The following is a 20,797-nucleotide window of genomic DNA, read 5'->3' on the forward strand; positions in this document are numbered from 1 at the left end:
CATATTGGCTGCATGGACAACCAATATGACAGCCATGTGGGTGCATGTGCCCCAGATGCACACCGTCTGCATCTGGGGCCATGCGCCAGTACCCACATGTATGTCCTATTGAGGGCAGCAGCTGTGTATTTGCAGTGTCCCAATTTACATGAATGGGACGTGTGTGTGTGTGTGTGTGTGTGTCTTTTCCCCAATTCATCTTTTATGTATCTATTTTTTAGACCAAGGCAGATGCTGCCCAGGTGGAAGCTTTCCGTGCCTCTCTGTCTAAACTTGGCGATGTCTACATCAATGATGCTTTTGGGACTGCACATAGAGCTCACAGGTAATACGATTTTGCACTTGATAGATAAATCCCAGTACTGCACTTGCATTACTGCAACTGAAATGAGAACAGTGTTTTCAGCAACAATTCCTTATCTAGAGTAACCTCCTGAGAGGCGCAGTAATTCCCAGGGACCCATCCAAGAATAGATGCAGTTGCTCTCAGACTTCAAAACAATTAACACCATATGCTTTACAATTACGTGATATGAGGGAATTCTCAGCCCAGGATGTTTTTTCTTTATATAGATTTTTCTATCTAACTATTCTGTCTCCACAAATTAAAACAGGTCTTTGCATTCCGTTGTGTAAAACGGATTTTTGGCAAACCTTTATTGGGCACCCTTAGTAAGACATGGGTCCAAGCAGTTCTAATACACAGTTCTAGCATAATACAGACTAACCTTCATACCCAAATGGCCAACAACCCCCCAACCCCACCTGCTCTCAAAATCCTAAAATATGTAGGTAAAAGCACAGCAAAGTCAAATTTCTTTGAATGCTTACCGTTTTATCCCTGCCATGAATGGTTTTTAATGCTTGCAGTATGGCTTTGAATTGGCTAGAAAATCTAACTACTCCAAGAAGAGTCTCTTCCCCACCCAGCACAGCCCCTCACTCATTGCATGTCATAGTCCTCCCCTCTGGGAATGTCTAATTACTCTGTGCTGGCCCAGCTCCTTTGTCCTCTCCGTTGTCTGCCCACAAACTTTTATGTACTTACCATGGAAGGAGCACCAAAGATATTAATTACAGTGTTACATTTGGGTGGTGTCTACTGACATCCTGCAGCAGTCTTTGGCCCTTGGAATGCCTACAAATAAACAAAAAAGTTTGATTTATCCCTTGCCTTTTTGGGTTTAGTATTTTATACATGCAGCAGGTTAAATGAACCCCGCTTGGTTAAATGAACAGAGGTAGATTGCTTTTCAGAGGTGTTTGACAGGCAGCTGGGATGTAATTATATCCCTTCTTGAGCACCTGTTTTAACCCTAAAGTCTGCCCAACCACTGTTGCAGGGCAGTTGCAGCGTGGCTGCACCTCTGCCCATTCTAACACTTGGGCTTGCACAACCGTACCTCCAATGGAATGGGTTGTGTTCAACAGCGGTGCTGCCTACTGAGAGTGAGGAACGGGGTATGAGATAGAGATAGAGATGGAGATATATATTTAATTTTATTTATTTTTGTTTTGCTGCCATGTGTAGAGCTGTCTGGCCTTTCCAGCTTAACAGGGGTGGTCAGACTGATATTTTAATTCGTTTAACTACTGGAAAGGCTATTGTAATCAGATAGGGATATCATTTTGTGTTTGCTAATGTAATTAATAGCACCTAGAGCAGCTTCTACATAGGTGTGTTTTTTATTTATTTTATTTTTTTACCTCTTTTCCAGCTCCATGGTTGGTGTTAAATTGCCCCAGAGAGCTGCTGGTTTCTTAATGAAGAAAGAGCTTGATTATTTTGCCAAGGCACTGGAAAGCCCAGAAAGACCTTTCCTTGCCATTCTTGGAGGGTAGGTATTATCAACTCCTGTGTTAACCCTTACCTTGTGTTCTTTTTTTTAAAGAGATATTAAACACAGAATCAAAAATGTAATATATTGCAGCTTACCATGTATTGGATGTGGTGGCTGTATTAGATTTGTAAGTCTGGGGGGGGAGGGTAGTGTTAGATGTACTAGCAGATTTATATACACTAACAAATTGAAGCTGAACTTGGGCTAATACTTTATAATCTGCTACAGGAAACCTATTTCTCTCTTGTGTTCATTGACAGACACAGCTCCTGATCTTCCTATCCATTCTGTCATACTGGTAGGACACTAGACAGAAAAAAAGCCTGGCTACGCCTATGGGCAGTCCCAGGGGGTATACTCCCTCTCTCTGCTATATGTACTTTGGGGGGGGGGGGGGTTCTGCCTAGTCAGGACCTGGTTCCTTGCTGGGATCTCTAGTCCTGGCAAATTTTTATTTATTTTTTCATTTACCTGTGAGATCTACAATCAACTGCCGGACTGGGAGACGGGCTGGATAATCTAGATCCAGTGGTCACCCCAGTCTGGCCAATGAGTAGCTCCCCCTCCCTTGCTGAGCTGGCAGACCAGCTGGTCCAGGGGCTGCAGTTTATCTGTGATGTCTATTTGGATGCGGCTCCCCTAGTGGCTCGGCTCACGGGTTTTTGGCAGTGGTCCTTCTGTGTCTTTTGGCTCAAATGCTGGTCTGCAGACCAGACTTCAAAAATGGCCTTGCCTGATCATTTCTTTCAAGGAGATTGCCTGTTTGGTGCTTCCCTGGATGACCTCATTAAAGGTTTCACGGGCTACTGCGGGCAAGGACCCTCGTCGTAGACGTGGGCCCTCCTCGCTCATAAGTTGCATGAAGATAAAAAGCCTTCTGTGCGCAGCAGCTCCTCCCCAGTCCCTCTGCTTACCTGAGCCCCCTCTCTATCCAGCCATGTCCTCGAGTGATTTGGCCATTGGGAACTCTCCCTCCTGATTGGCTGAGACACAGCAGTGGGAGCTAATGGCACCGCTGCTGTCAATCCAACTCGGTTAGCCAAGCGGAGAAGAGGGGGTGGGGGACTAACCACAGCTCAGTCTCTGAATGAATACATAGAGCTGCAACTTGGCTGGGGTGCCCCCATAGCAAGCTGCTTGCTGTGGGGGGCACTTAAAATGAGGGAGGGGCCAGGAGCTCCAGCCAGGGACCTGAGAAAAGGAGGATCCAAGCTGCGCTGTGCAAAACCATTACACAGGGGGCAGGTAAGTGGAACGTTTAATAGAAAAAAAAAAAAAAATTTACAATCCCCTTTTAAGCACCCCTGCTAGTGTTTACAATGGTTTGTCTCTCCGAACAGCAAGAGAGCTTGATCTGTTGAAAAACAGACTTACTGGTAGGATCAGCAGGTTGAAATAGAAGAGGGCCTAATAAAAGAAAATAATATAGACATCACATCTAAGAATAGCAAACAGCAGTATAATACAGTTTTACTTTTGGGTTTAATATTGCTTTTAACGCAGGCAAAGTATTTCAGTATCACATTGATTTATAGTGCAGGCCATACTATTATATACTTCTTCCTTTTTTTTTTTTTTTTTTTTTTTTTTTTTTTTTTTTATAAACCCTTTTTAGTCTGATAGCTAGCTAAAAGGTAATTCGGCTTCCTATCGTCTACCTCAAATAACAGGGTCTTCACTTCTGCAGACAACAGATTAGCTGTGAGTGATCATTGATGTTAATGCAGTGTCAGCCTCTATTGTGTTAAGCCAGTGATTGCGTCTCTGCGGATGGCTCTAGACTTTGACCTCTTGTCCCACTTTCATGCCGTGTACTCCAGCTGAACTGTATACTGCTGATTAAGCTGGGAGAGTTCAGCTAGAAAAAACAACTTTCAGATCATAAAAGACCGTGTTTATTCTACAGTTATGCATGGTATGTTCATGTTCTGATATTTTTGAACTGTTTGTGTGCGCCTGCCCTTGAACAACAATGAACCCTAGACGCACAAATTTGCCAACACTTGATCTCCCATGCTTTGCTCAAAGAGGGGACATCTTGTTTACTTCATGCTCAGGGAGGCAGGTTTCTCATAGTATGTACAGGTGATGAGATTTGCCCAGTCTTAACTTGGGCACTGCTGGAACCTTCTTCTTGGGATCATCACTTGGCAGAGATATGAAGTAACTTTAATTTCTACCAAGGCAAGCTATTCCTTCACAAAACAAGATAAAGCAACAAAGCAGATTGCATGAATTTTACCAGCAAGTTAAAGCCCTAAGGCTTTGTACAGTTGAGTGCAATCACAACGCAGTGCATTACAATGCATATACAGTGTGTTTTGGTGCGCTGTTTAATGTTGGCAACCTATTTAAATGAATGACTTGCATTTTTAAAGTGTTTCTAAAGAAAATATTAAAACCAATAAGAAAAAAATATTCTACTTGCCTGCTCTGTGTAATGTGTCTGCACAGAGCAGCCCCGATCATCTTCTTTTTTTGGTCCCCCCCCCCCCCTCTTCGACCCCCGGCGGTCCTGGGCACCCCCCTAATGGCCACGCTCTGTATCAATTCACACACCAAGCGCATCTTGGCCCTGCCCCATTCTCTCCTCCTTGATTCACTGGCTGTGATTGACAGCAGCAGGCATCATTGGCTCCTCCTGCTGCTGTGTGAGCCAATGAGGAGAGAAATAGACCTGGGAGAGCCGCTGCTCTCATGCACATCATTGAATCAAGATTGGGCTCAGGTAAGTATGGAGGTGGGATGCTGCACCTAGGTTTTTTACCTTAATGTGAACAGTGCATTAAGGTAAAAAAAACTTCTGCTTTTTTAAAATCACTTTAACATAACAGGAATTATAAAAAAACTTTTTTAATTCCCTCCCCCCCCCCCCCTATAAAAAAATAGCAAACCGGTTATACTTGCCTGCTCTGTTGCAGTGGTTTTGCACAGAGCAGCCCAGGTCCTCCTCTTCTCTGGTCCCTCTTCTGTGATCCTGTCCCCTCCCTCCTGTTCAATGCCCCCACAGCAAGCCGCTTGCTATGGAGGCACCCGAGCCAAGTCGCAGCTCCCTGTGTCCATTCAAACAGAGCCCTGCCCCCTCCCCCTCAGTCTCCTCTGTAGCCGCTGCCAATCAGTCAGTTGGCCAATGGCGCTGCTGCTGTGTCTCCTCCAATCAGGAGGGAGAATCTTGGATGTCTGATACACTCGTGGACAAAGAGGGACCTTGGGTAAGTGTTAAGGGGGGGCTGTTGCACACAGAAGGCTTTTTATCTTAATGCATTAAGATAAATCTTCTGACTCTACAACTCCCTTTCAATGGATTAAAATTGATTGCTAAAGCATAAATGAGCCCCATACCTTCCATGAAAACCATATGCTGAGTCTATGTATTTGACAGGCATTATCCCTAGCCCTGTGTATTTGCATAATCCTCCCTACAGGTGTCAGTGATGAGACAGCAGATGCATTGTTTATGTAAATCTGTAGTGACACAGAAGCTGCTTGCTCTCTGGACATCCTAAGCTGGTCTATTATTTTCAGGGCCAAGGTCAAGGACAAGATTCAGCTGATCAATAACATGTTGGACCAAGTGAATGAAATGATCATTGGTGGAGGAATGGCATTCACCTTTTTGAAAGTGCTGAACAACATGGAGGTATGTGCTGGATTTCTGTAGAAGTGTGTGGTCCTATACATTTGCAGGGATTTTAGGATCACGACTTAAATTGCCAAACTAGTTTTTTTTTTTTTTTTTTTTTTTTTTTTTAACTTTGCCAGACTGACATTTATAGTTTAAATGGTGTGTAGTTACTTCAGAATAGTCACTGAAAGGGGGCAAGAAGCTTGTTCGAGAGACCAAGGTTGAATAATTTTATGGAGCGTATTTTTTTTTTTTTTTTTTCTCTGCGCGTCAAAGTAACAAGCTAGGGCCAGGCCCAGAACAGTCAGGGTTAAATGGAAATGGGTTGAATGATGTTGGGCATCTGGCTGAGAACATCTAGCAAAAAAATTTGTTTACCTGTTACTTTTGACTGGCATTCTGTTTTTAATACTTTTTTTTTTTTTTTTAAGATTGGTACATCCTTGTATGATGATGAAGGAGCCAAGATTGTAAAAGACCTGGTGGCTAAGGCTGAGAAAAACAAAGTACGGATTACTCTGCCTGTGGACTTCACAACCGCTGACAAGTTTGATGAGAATGCCAGTACTGGGCAGGCCACAGTTGCTGATGGAATCCCAGCTGGATGGATGGTGAGTACCAGTATAAAAGGTGTCCTGGAGCTCCAACCGAATTAAAAAGTAGGACGTGTTTACCTGCGCAGGTCACTAAATATACACCGTATCCAATATGTAGGCTTTTTGATGGGATTGCACCACTTAGGCTGCAAGTGAGTGGTTATGAGCAAAGCAGCCTATAACAAAGTTCTACATAGCAAAACTATAAACCCTCCTCCTCCTCCTTCTTTTTTTTTTTTTTTTTTTTTAATACAGGTGCATCGCATAAAATTAGAATATCATCAAAAAGTTAATTTATTTCAGTAATTAAATTCAAAAAGTGAAAAACTCATTTTATATGGATGCCTTGCGTACAGAGTATTTCAAGCATTTTTTTTTTCTTTTAATTTTAATAATTATGGCTTACAGATGGTGAAAACCCAAAATTCAGTATCTCAGAAAATTAGAATATTACATAAGACCAATAAAAAAAGAATTTTTAACACAGAAATGTTGACTTACTGAAAAGTGTGTCCATATATAGTATTGTATGAACTCCCTACTTGGTCTGGGCTCCTTTAGCATGAATTACTGCATCAATGCAGTGTGGCATGGAGACGATCAGCCTTGCGGCACTGCTGATGTGTTAGCGGCCTTCAGCTCATCTGCGTTGTTGGGTCTGGTGTTTCATCTTCCCGTTTACTGATTTTCTATGGGGTTTAGTTCAGGGGAGTTTGCTGGCACAGTGATACCATGATCATTAAACCAGGTATTGGTAATTTTTGGCAGTGTGGGCAGGTGCCAAGTCCTGCTGGAAAATAAAATCCGCATCTCCATAAAGCTGGTCAGCAGAGGGAAGAGTGAAGTGCTCTAGAATTTCCTGGTAGGGGGTTGAGCTGACTTTGGACTTGCTAAAAAGCAGTGGACCAACACTAGCAGATGACATGGCTCCCCAAATCCTCACGGACTGTGAAAACCTCACACTGAATCTTGTGCAACTTGGATTCTGTGCCTCTCCAGACTCTGGGACCTTAATTTCCAAATGAAATGCTAGATGTTTCAGTCCATGAAGATTTGGGGAGCCATGTCATCTGGTGTTCCACTGTGTTTTATCAAGTCCAAAGTCAGCACAGCCCTCTACCAGGAAATTCTAGAACACTTCATGCTTCCCTCTGCTGACCAGCTTTATGGAAATGCTGAATTCATTTTCCAGCAGGACTTGGTACGTGTATTGTCAGAGGAAGATGAGACCCCAGACCCAACAATGCAGACAAACCGAAGGGCACTGTCAAATCCAGGGACGCTGATAAGGCAGTACAGCCAGCCCTCCTGTAGGGGGCCCGAGCCTCATCAGTCCAAAATGGGGCCCGGGCACCTGCAGGAGAGGAGAGCGGCTGTACTGTCTTGTGACTCCTGTGAAACCCCCGGCACTGCTGCTAGCTTTCTCCCTCTGTTCTCCAGTCACTTTATTTAACCAGCTGTTCTATGCTGGCTTTGTTCTCGGGCTGCATCCCGATTTTGGAGCAGTGGGGACAGCTAGTCTCTTTCTCTTTCTCTTTCTCTTTCTCTTTCTCTTTCTCTTTCTCTTTCTCTTTCTCTTTCTCTTTCTCTTTCTCTTTCTCTTCATTTGCCACACTGCTGGTGCTGGGTCCTGCAACTACCTGCCCCTCCTCCTTCCTGAATCCCGAGCTCTGCTCTCCTGACCTCACCATGCACTTTGTGCACTGTAACCTGCAGTGGCTGAAGGGCTTGAATGTTGTATGTATCTGCTGAAAACGGGGTGAGTGGGGGGGAGGGGGTGAAGCTGAAAAAAGTTCAGAATTCCTGCTGATGCACATCTCCACCAGGCCATTTCTATAAGACACCCCTGAGATCCCATTCACACTAAGCAGAGCAGGAATGCATGTTACCGCTCATATATATATAATTTTTTTTTTTTTTTTTTTTTTTTAAGCTTGTTTTTTACACATAGGGAAGCCCATTCACTTGAATGGGCTGCCCTACCTTTTGACAAACACACCATAGAAGGTCTAGAACATTTTCAGGTGTGCGGCTTTGCAAGTTTACCACATGATTAAAAATGAATGGCACCACAATCACTATGTGATTTTGCATTACATTTTTAAAATGCGTGAGAAAACATGCGTTTCCCATACACATGTTCAGGAAATGCAGAGTGTTAATGCAGCCTAAGGACTCTTTTACATGGGTGGCTGAGCCATGGATTTACTGCCACCCCTGGCTGTGTATCCGAATCCTAACAATGCAGTCACATAGGGCTGTACACATGCTGTGGCTGAAATGTTTTACTACACAGCTGCTGCAGAGTTGGACATGTAGCACCACCTATCACACTGGGTTCACACTGTTGTGTGGAGCTGCTCACAATAGGGGATCTAGTGCGTTCCTGTTCTCCATTTCAGGAAGGAATCAGGCCCAAATTCTTGGCTCAATTCAGACCTGAAACAGACCAGAAAACGCACAGGACTCTTCTGCAAACCGCTCTGCAGCCGCCCCAGAGCTTTGTGAACTGGGTGCATTAAGAGCCAGTCACACTCTCCTGACATACGAATTGGATGCAGAAAAACCCACGTCCAATTCGCATCATTGTGAACCCAGCCTTACCCCCCTTTTTCAGTTAAAAGGGGCTGATCTGCAACTGCAAGCCAAACACCTGACTCAGTTGCAGCGTGGTCTCGCAATGTAAAATTACCATTCAGCAATTTTAAAAAAGTATAACAAAATACAGGTGTCAGGAAGCAGAGTTAGCAAGGGTATGATTTCTGTCATGGCTGCAAAACCGCATTGTGACCATGGCATTTTAGCAGAAATGAAATTTGATATTTTTTTTGGGGGGGGGGGGGGGGCCCTATCAGGTAGGCTGTAGGGGGCCCCGTAATTTCTAACAGCAGCCCTGGTCAAAGCAACCTGGGCTTCCAGTACACCTCAGCAGTGCCACAGGCTGTTCGCCTCAAAGGCACGCTGCATTGATGCAGTAATTCATGGAAAAGGAGCCCCGACCAAGTACGGAGTGCATACTATACTGTGCATAGACCTACTTTTCAGTAAGTCAACATTTCTGTATTAAAAATCCATTTTCTTTCTCCTGGTCTTTATTCTAAATATTCAAATTTTCTGAGATATTTGGGTTTTCACTAGCTGTAAGTCATGATCATCAAAATTAAAAGGAGACATGATTGAAATATATCATGCTGTGTGAACGCATCTATGTATAAAATGGTAGTTTTTCACTTTTTGACTTATTGAAATTTAACTTTTTAAAATTGTAATTTTGATGGTATATAGGTGTATGTTAGAAGTTTATGTTCAGTCTAGGAATAATGGTCGGATTCTCCCTTGACAGCATAATAATCCAAACTCTGAGGGAAAACCGTTGTTTTCAGTACAGATGTATAACTTGTTTATAAGGATTCTGAAAATTGTCTCTCTTGCGTTTTTTAGAGCACTTTTTTTTTTTTTTTTCTTTTTCTCGCAACATTGGCTATATAAATCCTGTATAATCTGTTTTTGGGTCTCCTACTAGTTCATAGGGTTAACATCAGGGCCAGATCTAGCCTGCCTCATCTGGGGGTGCAATAGGAAGGTCAGGGGTATACTGTCAACACAACTTCATTTTATCCTCTCCAGTTCTCCCTGCTGGCACTGGCTGTGTGTGTGTGTGTGTTTGATGCAGGGAACAAGTATTAACTGTTCACTTGGCGCACTTCTGTATCACGAACCATGATGCAGAATGAATGTATGAAATACACCTGTGTGGTGCAGGGGCAGAGCAGGAGTGAATGTGCATGGATCAGGCCATCGTTTCTCAATGTATTTTCAGACATGGCACTCTTTTATGCAAAATTGTGAGGCACCCCAGTTCTGCATTGTTTGTTCCCCTCACAAATGGCTGCAGCATGATGGCATGGGGCAGAGCAGGTCTGAATGATGGCAGGACTTCATTGACTTTTAAATCTCCGCCCTGAATCAATGTCTGTTTCCATGGTGCAGACAGGCCAACCTCCAGAACCATCCACCCTCCTGATCCATGGAAAAGTAAAGGAATGATGCAATGTGATGGATAGGGGCAGGGGGCACTGCAGCTATGCAGACTCGGCTGATGACTGAAATCTGTAAAGGGAGCTGGGCTGGGTTGTGTGGCTACACCTCACTGCCCACCCCATTACCCTCCCCTCTCAATCCAGCCCCAGTTTGTATGCTTGAATATATAAAAAAAAAAAAAAACACCTAGAAAATGAATGCGACTGCATAATCGTTGTAGCAATAATTTAGAATCCCCCCCCCCCCCCCAAGTCTTTAGGTCACCCCCATGTGTTTAGCAATTTCAGCAGTTGCAGATTTCATTTTAAAAATACATTTTATAGAAAGAGTCTCTTTATGCCAAAGGGAAGAAAAAATGTAATATCTTGTTTTTTATTTCTAAACCGTGCATAAACCGTGCATTTCCAGAGTTTGTTTCCTATGTCTGCCAAGCTCAGAATTGCTTCTTCGAAAACACATTGCATAAATATGAGCATTCAAGGGTAGAAATTTTAGACTAGACTGCTTCTTTCTTTTCTTCCTTTCCCTCTTTCCTTTCTCCTATAAAAATGTATTCTGTTGGGCCATAAATGTAGTAATTTCCTTTGCTCCCTCCAGACTAGATGGGATGATCTCTGAATGATACAGAAAAGTAATCAAGGGCAGAACGAACTTTTCTCCCATATTAAAGTTTTATACCATTTCCTTATACAGGGTCTTGACTGTGGGCCAGAAAGCACGAAGCTGTTTGTGGATGCTGTGGGAAGAGCTAAGCAGATCGTTTGGAATGGTCCAGTTGGGGTGTTTGAGTGGGAAAAGTTTGCTAAAGGAACTAAAGCAGTAATGGACAAGGTGGTGGAAGTCACAGGCACGGGAACCATCACCATCATTGGTAAGAGATGACTGTGTGTAATAATAATATATATTAATTTTTATATATATCGTTATTAATGTGTTCAAAAAATGTACAAGTTAGAAACCACTTTAAAAATAGTTTTTCTTGTACGGTACAGGGCACAGGATTTTTAGGCTTTGTTCACACATAGTGCTGTGATCTGCATTTTACCACACTGGAAGAACACCAGTTACTGCTCGGATCCACAGAAAAAAAAATTGTCCTATTCACACTGCAGCGCACCCTAGAGGTTGGGTTTCAATGAGCTATGATAAACTGGAACACTACATTTTATTGCAGTGCACTGACAGAATCGCATGTCACTGTACAGCAGCACAGCGCACCATGCTGCTGTACAGTAATGAATGAAGTGTTCCTTTTTGTGTCCTTCAAAATTTCTACAAAAAAAGTTGAGCTGTGTGATGCACTGAAACGTGCACAGCCCCCTGCTGCAGGCTCACTGCGGCCAGAGCAGACAGCTGTGGAATGCTAAACCGCTGCCTTTTACTGTGGCATCTGTCCATGGATGTGTAAATGAGCCTTTTAACCATGGGTTATATGCAGCTACCTACCTTCAGGTGCCTGGATACTAGCAAAAGGGTAAGCTGCAGGGACATGGCTATGTAACCCCTTTCTTCCACTCCTAGCTAGCCTCCATTTTTAAGGTGATGCTGTCTTCTCTGTACAAGTAAATTACTAAAGTAAACGCAAAAGAAGCTTTCACTTCCTTTTGTGAATGTTGCCTTTTTTTTTTTTTTCCCCAAAGTCTTACATCAAGACATCAATCAAGAAAGCTGCTGTATAGCCTCTGCAGCCTTCTGGATTGGCATGACTGGGCGTCCTTACCTGGACCCCAACTGAAAGAAAACCCAGGACTATGTTATGTTTACATGTAATACTTGCACTGGATCCCTCAGGAGTGCTCGTATTGCACAGAGTTGCATTGTGTGAGTTGGCTTCTAGGTCCTGTACAGGTCCAGGGCTATGGTGGAGCCCGCTGGGCTCCGTCCCTGAAGGATTGAAGATGATTACCTGCTGTGGAGCCGCAACAGTGTAAATATTCCTTTGCAGCCATGAACCGGAGAATAGTTATTGATTTTTGAATTATTTGGTGCCCTTCCCTCTCTGCAATACCATCTTCATGACCCAAGTACTGCACTGCATGTGGCAGATCAAAGACAGGTTGCCCCCTCCTGTTCTGCAGGGGCTTTGCATACCCTTATGGTAATGCCTCACCTGTATACTGCTCACTGGCCTCTAGTGATTAGTCAATCCCTCCCAGTTCTGCAGTGGTCTCTGGGATAATTTTGTTGGTATTGATTTGCTTGTATACTTTAAACCGCAGCCTATGGTGAATTTGTCTGGCACAAACCATACCCCCTATTGGTCTGCAGTGGTTTTGCATAACCCTTGTTGATGTGATGTATACTTGTATGTTCTCTTGTATACGGTTGTACAGTAGCCTAAGGTGACTTGGTGACACACAACCATTAACCCTTCCTGATCTGTAGTGGTCTTTGATGACTTTTTGTTAGTAATGTCACGCTTGTATTGTATACCTATCTTTTGATGAGCTGGTATGTGAGGAAGGTTTAGCCTAGGGGCATATATCCTGGACCTGGTGTTGCATTTGTTTGGGCCAGCCTGAATCCTAAAGCTGATACCAAGACCTTCAGACGTGGGTCTCGGAGTGAATATCCAAGCCCCTGAGTTGGCAGACCTTCACCTTGCTCTGATGCAACTTTTTTTTTCTGGGTTATGGCCAAGAAGACCTCTGCCCAGTACTGCTTCAAGGGGTTTAACCTTTTCTTTGAATACTAAACTTTTTGGTTTAGAACATGCCAGGTAGTGCATTCAGGTTTTGTATTTGGCGGTATCCTTTTTCTCCGTTCTAAAGACTTCTTCAGAGTGGTTTTCACTGTTTTTAGGACCTTTGTTGCTGAGCAGGTTTCCCTCCAGATTCAGGGACCCCCTTAGCCATCACATTGGATACTATGGGGACCATGTTTCATCAGTCCTACCTAATCTGTGCCTTTTTTTTTTTTTCTCCTTTTTTTATTTTGCTCCTTCTGAATTATCCAAACTTTTTGTCCCAAGGGCTGGTCCACCACCCTGTTTCTAAGTCTCTGGGCTTTATGGCTGGCTGCTAAGGGATAGGACCAATAAGGCTTAGTCATCCCTTTCCCTTGCACCTGGAGGGCATATTTTGCATGGTTTAAGACCAAGAATTGTTACCCTAGGGAATACTTAATGGGACACATCTTGTCCTCCCTCCCCCGCAGTCTGCCTTATCTGGTAAAGGGTAACTCCAATTTTATGTGAACAAAGGATCGCCAAAAAAAAATTTGATTTTATATACACACAATTGTGACACAAGCCATATTGTACTTTGTTAAATTTACTTTCCTTTTCAATCTACAGTGCTGTATCCTTCCTGGAGGTGTTTGTACACATCTGGTATATGGCAAGCCCCCATATGGAAAGCCCCCAAAGATGTAACTTCCTGCTTTTGTGGCATCCTATGCAACATAAACTTCAAGTGGTTGTAAAGTCAGGTGTTTTTTTTTTTTTTTTTTCCTAATGCATTCTATGCATTAAGATTAGAAAAAAACTTTGTGTGCAGCAGCCCCCCTAATACTTAAATTAGCCCCCTCTCTAGTGATGTCCGGGACTCTCTCTCCTGATTGGAGAGACAGCAGCTGTGCCATTGGCTCCTGCTGCTGTCAGTCAAACTCAGTTAGCCAATCAAGGGAGAGGAGGTGGGGCCGAACGGCAGCTCTGTGTCTGAATGGACAGTAAGCGGTGACTCTGCTCGGGTGCCCCCATAGCAAGCTGTTTGCTCTTGAGGCACTCAACAGGAGGGAGGGGCCAGGAGCTCCAGTCAGGGACCAGAGAAGAGTAGGATCTGGGCTGCCCTGTGCAAAACCATTACACAGGGCAGGTAAGTATAGAACATGTTTTTGTTCTTTTTAATAGAAAAAAGCAAGACTTTACAATCACTTTAATAAACCTTTTAAGCATCGGGCATCTGTCTCAGATTTTCAAGGTTTCCACCTGGTGGTAACCAATACAAGTTTTACTGTTTGGCTGTTCAGGCTCCTGTGATGCCAGTGTCAGGCGTAAGGTGCTACAAGCTGCTATGAGTTATGTGGGGCCCTTCTTGACCCGTCCATTACGGGGTCCTGTTGGTGGTGTTTCGTTCTGTTTAAATGCTGTTGATGTCCCAGGATTTAAGACTAGGCTTTGTTCACTCTGTTGAAACCCCAAAGTCCTGCAACTTTGTATTATGACTTGACGTTTAGGTTTTGCAACTTTGGCTTTGACTTGGTCTTAAGTAGGGTTTCTTGTATCGTATGCTGCAAGACACTCACGTACAGGCTTGATCAGTTCTTTGTTGTCAAGGACATCCCTTAGTCTCCTGGAAGTCCTTTTTCCTGCACTGTGAACACAGCTGGCTATGTGGAAAATGTGCTTTGGGGAGGTGACAATGCATGGGAGGAGATTTTAAACTGCAGGGATTTTCTGGGCCAAACGTACATAGCCAACAATGAACGGAGAGCTGCATTGAGAAGACTAGCAGCTATTAGGACTGTACCCATTGAAACTTTTTAACTTGTTTTTAACTTGTCATGCAACTTTTCTGTGTTGCAAGTCGCAGCAGTGTGAACAGCGGGTACAGATACTTCAGACTGAATTCACTTCTGTTGCAGCATGCTTGCTAACTTGCATGCATAGTTGTTAATGGACATACAGTATATAGTTTCCCTTTCACACTAAACTGCAGTGCATAGATGTTAACCAGCCAGGACCAGGCTTCTACTCATGCAAAATGCATTAGCTTTGCTGCATTAACTAAAAACTGTCAGGTATAAGTATTTCTAGCTGAAATGTTTTCTTTAGATTTGAATAGAGTAAAGAGGGGTTGACTTGCCCACTAGAGATTCACCATCTATTTCTCTTGGGAGAATTGTGAACACAAAAAGTAATGGGAAAGCTAAAGCTTCATGGTCTGTACCTGTGACAGTGAGTGGGTTGGGGTTGTTTCACAGAAAAGTTAAAGCAAATCTCTTCAATAGGACACAAATTAAAAAAAAAAAAAAAAAAAAAAAAAAAAGATGGTGGTAAGTTTTACACTAGTGCAATGCTAAACATTGCATGTGATTCGCACCACATTGCTGTGCAGGTCACATGTGATGTCTGTGCGATTTCAGCTATACAAACTATGGCTGAAATCGCATTTGCAGCAAAATGGTGCAAGGCCCTTTTTTTGGTCTGCACTAGAATCTGATTGCATGGGTGTTCACACCTATGTGATCCTGTTCCTGCACCTACACCATTTCACAGTTCCCACTGCGATCTGGGGTGTCACTAACTTTACTTTGACACCCCCAGCGGTTCACAGATCTCAGAGTGACTGACTTGTATAAAAATAAATGCTTGCACTATGGTGAAATAAAGTGAAAAAGGAATTGGCAGCAGCTGTGAACCAAGCGTGAATCCACTTGTAAACATGGGGGGGGGGGGGGGGGATTGTATAAAATAACGTTAAAAGTGTGTATGTCTGTCTGTCCAAATAAAGTGCTATAATCAATGTAAAGTGCTCTTGTGCTACATGTAAATACATTCGTGATGTGACACAAACCCCCTTTTGTGTCCTTCCTTACCAGAAACAATGGACCCCCAGCTTTTCTGTCTGGAGTCAAACAGGCTTGATTTAAATAGGACTGATGGGTCACGAGGAACAGATCAAGAACTCCCCAGTAGCCTCTAAGATGTTCCAGTAATCCTCAAGTGCGGAACAATGAAGAAGCCAATAGTGAAGTACCGTAGGGTTGCAGTTTAATAGCGCAATAAAAACATACTTACAAAATGGTAGCAGTAAAACTGCATGTAAACTTATCAATATGCTTCTGCGAGCGCCGTAGCCAGATGTGTTCCACAGCAACAAGAAGTGACCTTGCTAGATAATAAAAAAAAAACATCCATATAACCAAACTCTTGAAAGTTTTTGGGGTGAAGCAATGCAAGTTATCAGTGTGGTAATGGGTAGTAGAATAAAACCAGAGAACAAAGAGGAAATCTGTGTAGACCGTGGAGGAACATACAGCGCCCTGGGTTAGAAATTCATCATGGGACATTTTGCTAATGTTATCAATCATTTATCATTTGCTCATCTGTCTACAGGTGGTGGAGATACTGCAACCTGCTGTGCAAAGTGGGACACTGAAGACAAAGTCAGCCATGTCAGTACTGGAGGAGGAGCTAGTCTGGAACTGCTTGAAGGTAATGGCCAAAGGCTACTGGATAGTAATTTGCATGAAATCTTAACTAATGTCCTGTGGATCCTACCAGATATTACATTGTTGTAGCTTTCAGTATATTGAACTAAAATCTCAAACTCTTAACAAGCATTCTTCCTAGTGATCTGTGAACTATAAAACTACTGCCCTATATGTAATGGAGATGAGGACTGTGATGAGATTGTTGTAGCCCAATTCAGCCTGGGCAGACAACTCTGTTTCTCCATAAATACAGTAAAGTGAATGCCCCTTGTCACCCTAGGACAGGAGAGGTTACATGCAGGTGCAATGTCAGGTTCCTGCAGACTCGGCATAGCTGTCTGCCTGTAACTTCTGTACAGACAGGCAGTGGACAGCAGGAAGCTCAATAAGCTAAGCGCTTTTACCAGCAAGAGGGGCGTGACTTAGGAGGAGCTGAGGCTTAGACCGCTTTTACTACCAACACATTCAGAGCTGTTGGGAGTGTGGCGTCTTTACATACTACAGATACCATGCATTTTGGATGAGCATTACTAGATGCCAGCACCCATTTACAAGTGGATCACCAGACTGGATATACCCAGCAGAGGTAGAGAAGTAGCAGTAGAGGGATAAACTCTTGGGCACACAGGACAGTTAGTCCACAATCGCCAGGTTAATAAAACACTTTAATTAAAAAAGGTTTTTTAACTTGGGGGGGGGGGGGGGGGGGGAACTTATGCAACCACCATATCTAAGGACTGTAAGCTGAAACGTTACATTTTTATGCTTGGGTTAAGTTAATCCTTCAACCATTACAGGCATATGGTTTCTATTTTGTGTCATCGATCTATCTAACCCCTTACTGGACCAATCAAATGTAAAATTGTCTAAACCCCCCCCCCCAGCCCTCCCAAGAACATCTGAAAGACCCCAAGGAATAAAAATATGGCAATTGCAGTTTGTCGCAAAAAATGTATGCAACTGTTTATCAAATCTAAATTTTTAGGCAAAAACCGCTAAAATTAATTTTATTGAAACCCAAATTGAATCCCCCATTGCTTTTTACAAATTAGTAATGTGTCAGGCCTCAAAACTCCGTGTGCCAGTAAATGAAGAACATAGAATTATGTCTCTTGCTCAGGTGTACCCAGTGGTATAGAATAGGTAACAATCCTTTACATGCTTGTTTGCACTCTACTTATGCATGTGCATAGAGGGATGAGGGTGCAATTTATTTTTGTATTTTAATTTCTTAAGCACAGTCTGCCAGGTAAGCAGCATGCATGAGTACTGTATATAAAAAAAAAAAAATTACCAGATCACTTAAATTCTAGAAGCTGGCTGAAGAAAACCAGCTTCAGGCTTTGAACCGTTTTAACATCAGCTATTTGTACAGGTCTATGTTTAGACTGGTTAAGTTTGCCCATATGTCTGAAATGTCACCTTTGTTGATCTTCCATCAGTCTGATATACAGACAGAAGGAACCAAAAGAAAAAAGTCAAACAGTGAAGTTGGTATTCAATTTTAGTTTTAATGCAGAATATTTATTTTTTTTTTTCAACTCGTTACAGGTAAAGTCCTTCCTGGTGTTGATGCTCTGAGCAGCGTCTAATTCCTTTCACTGGATAAAACCATGATCATGAGAGGGAATGTCTTGGGTCACAATCCTGGGGAATGCAGCCAGAACCTGATACAACCACAAGCACTTTACTCCGGCTTAAACTCAGTTTTCTAAAGGATTAACAATGTGGTCAGGTTAACTACTCAGCAGCTCCTGCACTGTATTGATGAGTAGTAACAACGGTTAATAAGCACGCTCATTTCCCATTGCCCAGCTGGTAGCTTGTCTGGACAGAGTATGTTGTAGGCTTTGTGTTTTGCTCTTAGATGTATATATTGCCCTGTAGCTATGTCTGTGAATCTGTGTTAGGTCCTCACCAAATGGTAAATGTTTACCGGAAAACTACATGGGCACCCCAGAAATATCTGCTATTATAAAATAATAATAAAAAATAAACTATAAAAGCCTGTGTCTTTAGTGTGGTTTGTGTTGTGTGGGTTTTTTTTTTTTTTTTTTTTTGTGCTTGGGACTTTGATCACCTATTACACGGAACCATCAATTGGAATAGCCATTGCTTTCCCATGTAGGTTGTCATAAACATGTATTGTGGCTCAGCACTGCATATATTTGTACCCTGAATGCAGGAGCAGCAGTCACCTTTTTTGGACAGCGGCAAAGTCAGTAGTTTTGGATGCATTTGAATATTATATGGACTTGACAGACAAATTAATGATACTATAGATATCCAGCATGAGATTCTCTCCCCCCCCCCCCATTGAGATCTGGAAGTGTTTTAAAAATGTTCCTTTAACTTTTTTGAGCAATGTATATGAATAAGTTGACCCTTGTAAGCACCCCTGTCAGTAGTAAAGGGTTTGTCTCTAAACCATCTACCTTCCACTTTTGCTAGATGGCTTAGTATGTTAGAAATTGAAAAATATCATACTTGCTGGCATAATCAAATGCAAATGCAGTCACAAACTCTAAGGCTGGGTGTTACACTCCTGACACAAAGCACAGTCAGGCAGGTCACACTTTTTCTTGGTTACTGTACAGTGACACCATATCATCTGTCAAATTAGCGGCGAGGTAACCAAAGAAGATGCATAACTGAACGAGGAATGATTGTAGTTGTATGCTTGGGTATGCAATTTTCAGAAGTGTGTAAATTACAGGGCTGGCCGAACAGAATTAAAACTGCATACTGAGCTGTTCTGTATTTTGCAGGCATAGTGTGTTGCCACACTGACATTTTATTTTTCTGCCAGGCACCAGCTGTCTGGATTTTGGATGCTTCTAAATCAACTGTCATGTGAATGTGGACAAGTGATGGTGATTATGTTTTCGAACATTATTACTGTTCATCCTTATAGCACTGTTCATGTATATAGTTCGTTTTTCAAATTAAATTAATTAACCACCTCAATACTGGGCACTTAAACCCCTTCCTTCCCAGACCAATTTTCAGCTTTTAGCGCTGTTGCATTTTGAATGACAATTGCGCGGTCATGCAACGCTGTACCTAAACCAAATTTGTGTCATTTTTTCCCCACAAATAGAGCTTTCTTATGGTGGTATTTGATCACCGCCATTTTTTCTTTTTTGGTGCACAAATAAAAAAAGACCGAAAAGTTTGAAGAGAAATTTTTTTGTTTAGGTTATAAAATTTTGTAAATGGATAAGTTTTTTTTTTTTTTTTTTTTTTTTTTTTTTTTTTTTTTTTTTTTTTCCTGCACTGATGACGCCACACTGATGGGGGGCACTGGTGGCCAATAATGGGCACTGGTGGGCGGCACTTATGGGCACTGGTGGGCAATAATGGGCACTGGTGGGCAGCACTGATAGATGGCATTGGTGGGCAGCACTGATAGGGGGCACCACTGGCAGGCTCTCTGAGCCCTGTTTGCCATCCCTGGTGGCTCTAGTGGCACCCCCTCCCCCCAGGGCTGCACTGGTAATCAATCATCTGATTACCAGCACAGACCACCCCCCCCCCCCCCCCCTGTGATCAGTGAGTAATCAGAAATACTCACTGATCACCCCGGCTGCAGAATAGATCCTCTCCTCTTCTCCTCACTGACAGGATCTGTCAGGAGGAGAAGAGATCGAAGCCGTTACAACGGCTGTATTGACATTACATGACGGCTGTGATTGGACACAGCCGTCATGTGATCAGGAGGGCCAATCACAGGGCCCTCCTGCCGAGTCTTGTTGCTCCGTGTCCTAGGGACACAGGCACATCGAGATGGCGGCGCGATCTCTCTCCTTCTGAAGGACGTTCCGGAACGTCCATTTAGAAGAACGAGAATCCCGCCCGGCCGTATATCTACAATGGCCCGGGTGGGAGGTGGTTAAAGTGCATTTATTTTTTTTTTTTATTTGCACACAGTCGCAATATAATACCCAGCTTTTCGGTAACCCCTCACACTTTAAAATAATGCACACATGTGGAATGGCGCCAAACTACTGTATTTAAAGATCTTCACAGGCAACACCTTTAAAAACCTGTATATTAAGGTGTATGGTTCCTGCGCTATCGTGGATTCTCTACCAACCACCCTAATGCTGCATCACATAAACTGATCCTTTTAAACAGTCACAGATAGAGGTTATGGGGGGGTTTGTGATGCGCTTCGGGGTGTTCTGAGTTATATGAAAAGTGCTTTTGTGTAATTTGGCACCTATTAGTTAATTTTGCCTATGTTGAAATGAATATTGAATCCTAATACATGTGTCTTATCCAAAATTCATAAATATATCCTTAAATATAGAGTGCTTATGTGAATATCCCATCAATTCTTACTATAACCAAAAGTGAATAAGTGCTTCTTCTATATAGCCGTTATTATAAAAGTGCTCTGTGCATTCAGTGCCAATAAATATAAATTACAAAATATATATAAAATCTGGTGGTAAAACAATGGATATATCACATATGTGCAAACAACAAATCCATATAGAAATAAGTGTCCAATCTGAATGGTGTGCCAAACAGTT

General features: G+C 42.8%; 1 protein-coding gene across 1 annotated transcript in view; it reads left to right on the forward strand.

Annotated features, from left to right (window-relative positions):
* LOC309559391 (phosphoglycerate kinase 1) overlaps positions 1 to 18,256 on the forward strand; it is a 39,256-nt gene extending 21,000 nt beyond the window's left edge. Inside the window, exons 5-11 of the mRNA XM_082262651.1 lie at positions 222 to 325; positions 1,719 to 1,838; positions 5,367 to 5,481; positions 5,898 to 6,077; positions 10,797 to 10,974; positions 16,162 to 16,260; positions 17,811 to 18,256. Of these exons, the coding sequence (XP_082118777.1) occupies positions 222 to 325; positions 1,719 to 1,838; positions 5,367 to 5,481; positions 5,898 to 6,077; positions 10,797 to 10,974; positions 16,162 to 16,260; positions 17,811 to 17,851 (837 nt within the window). The 3' untranslated portion in view covers positions 17,852 to 18,256. The remainder of the gene's footprint in view (positions 1 to 221; positions 326 to 1,718; positions 1,839 to 5,366; positions 5,482 to 5,897; positions 6,078 to 10,796; positions 10,975 to 16,161; positions 16,261 to 17,810) is intronic.
* Positions 18,257 to 20,797: the final 2,541 nt, after the last annotated feature.

Source organism: Pelophylax lessonae (genome assembly GCF_965119305.1).
Source record: "Pelophylax lessonae genome assembly, chromosome: 7".
Lineage (NCBI taxonomy): Eukaryota > Metazoa > Chordata > Amphibia > Anura > Ranidae > Pelophylax > Pelophylax lessonae.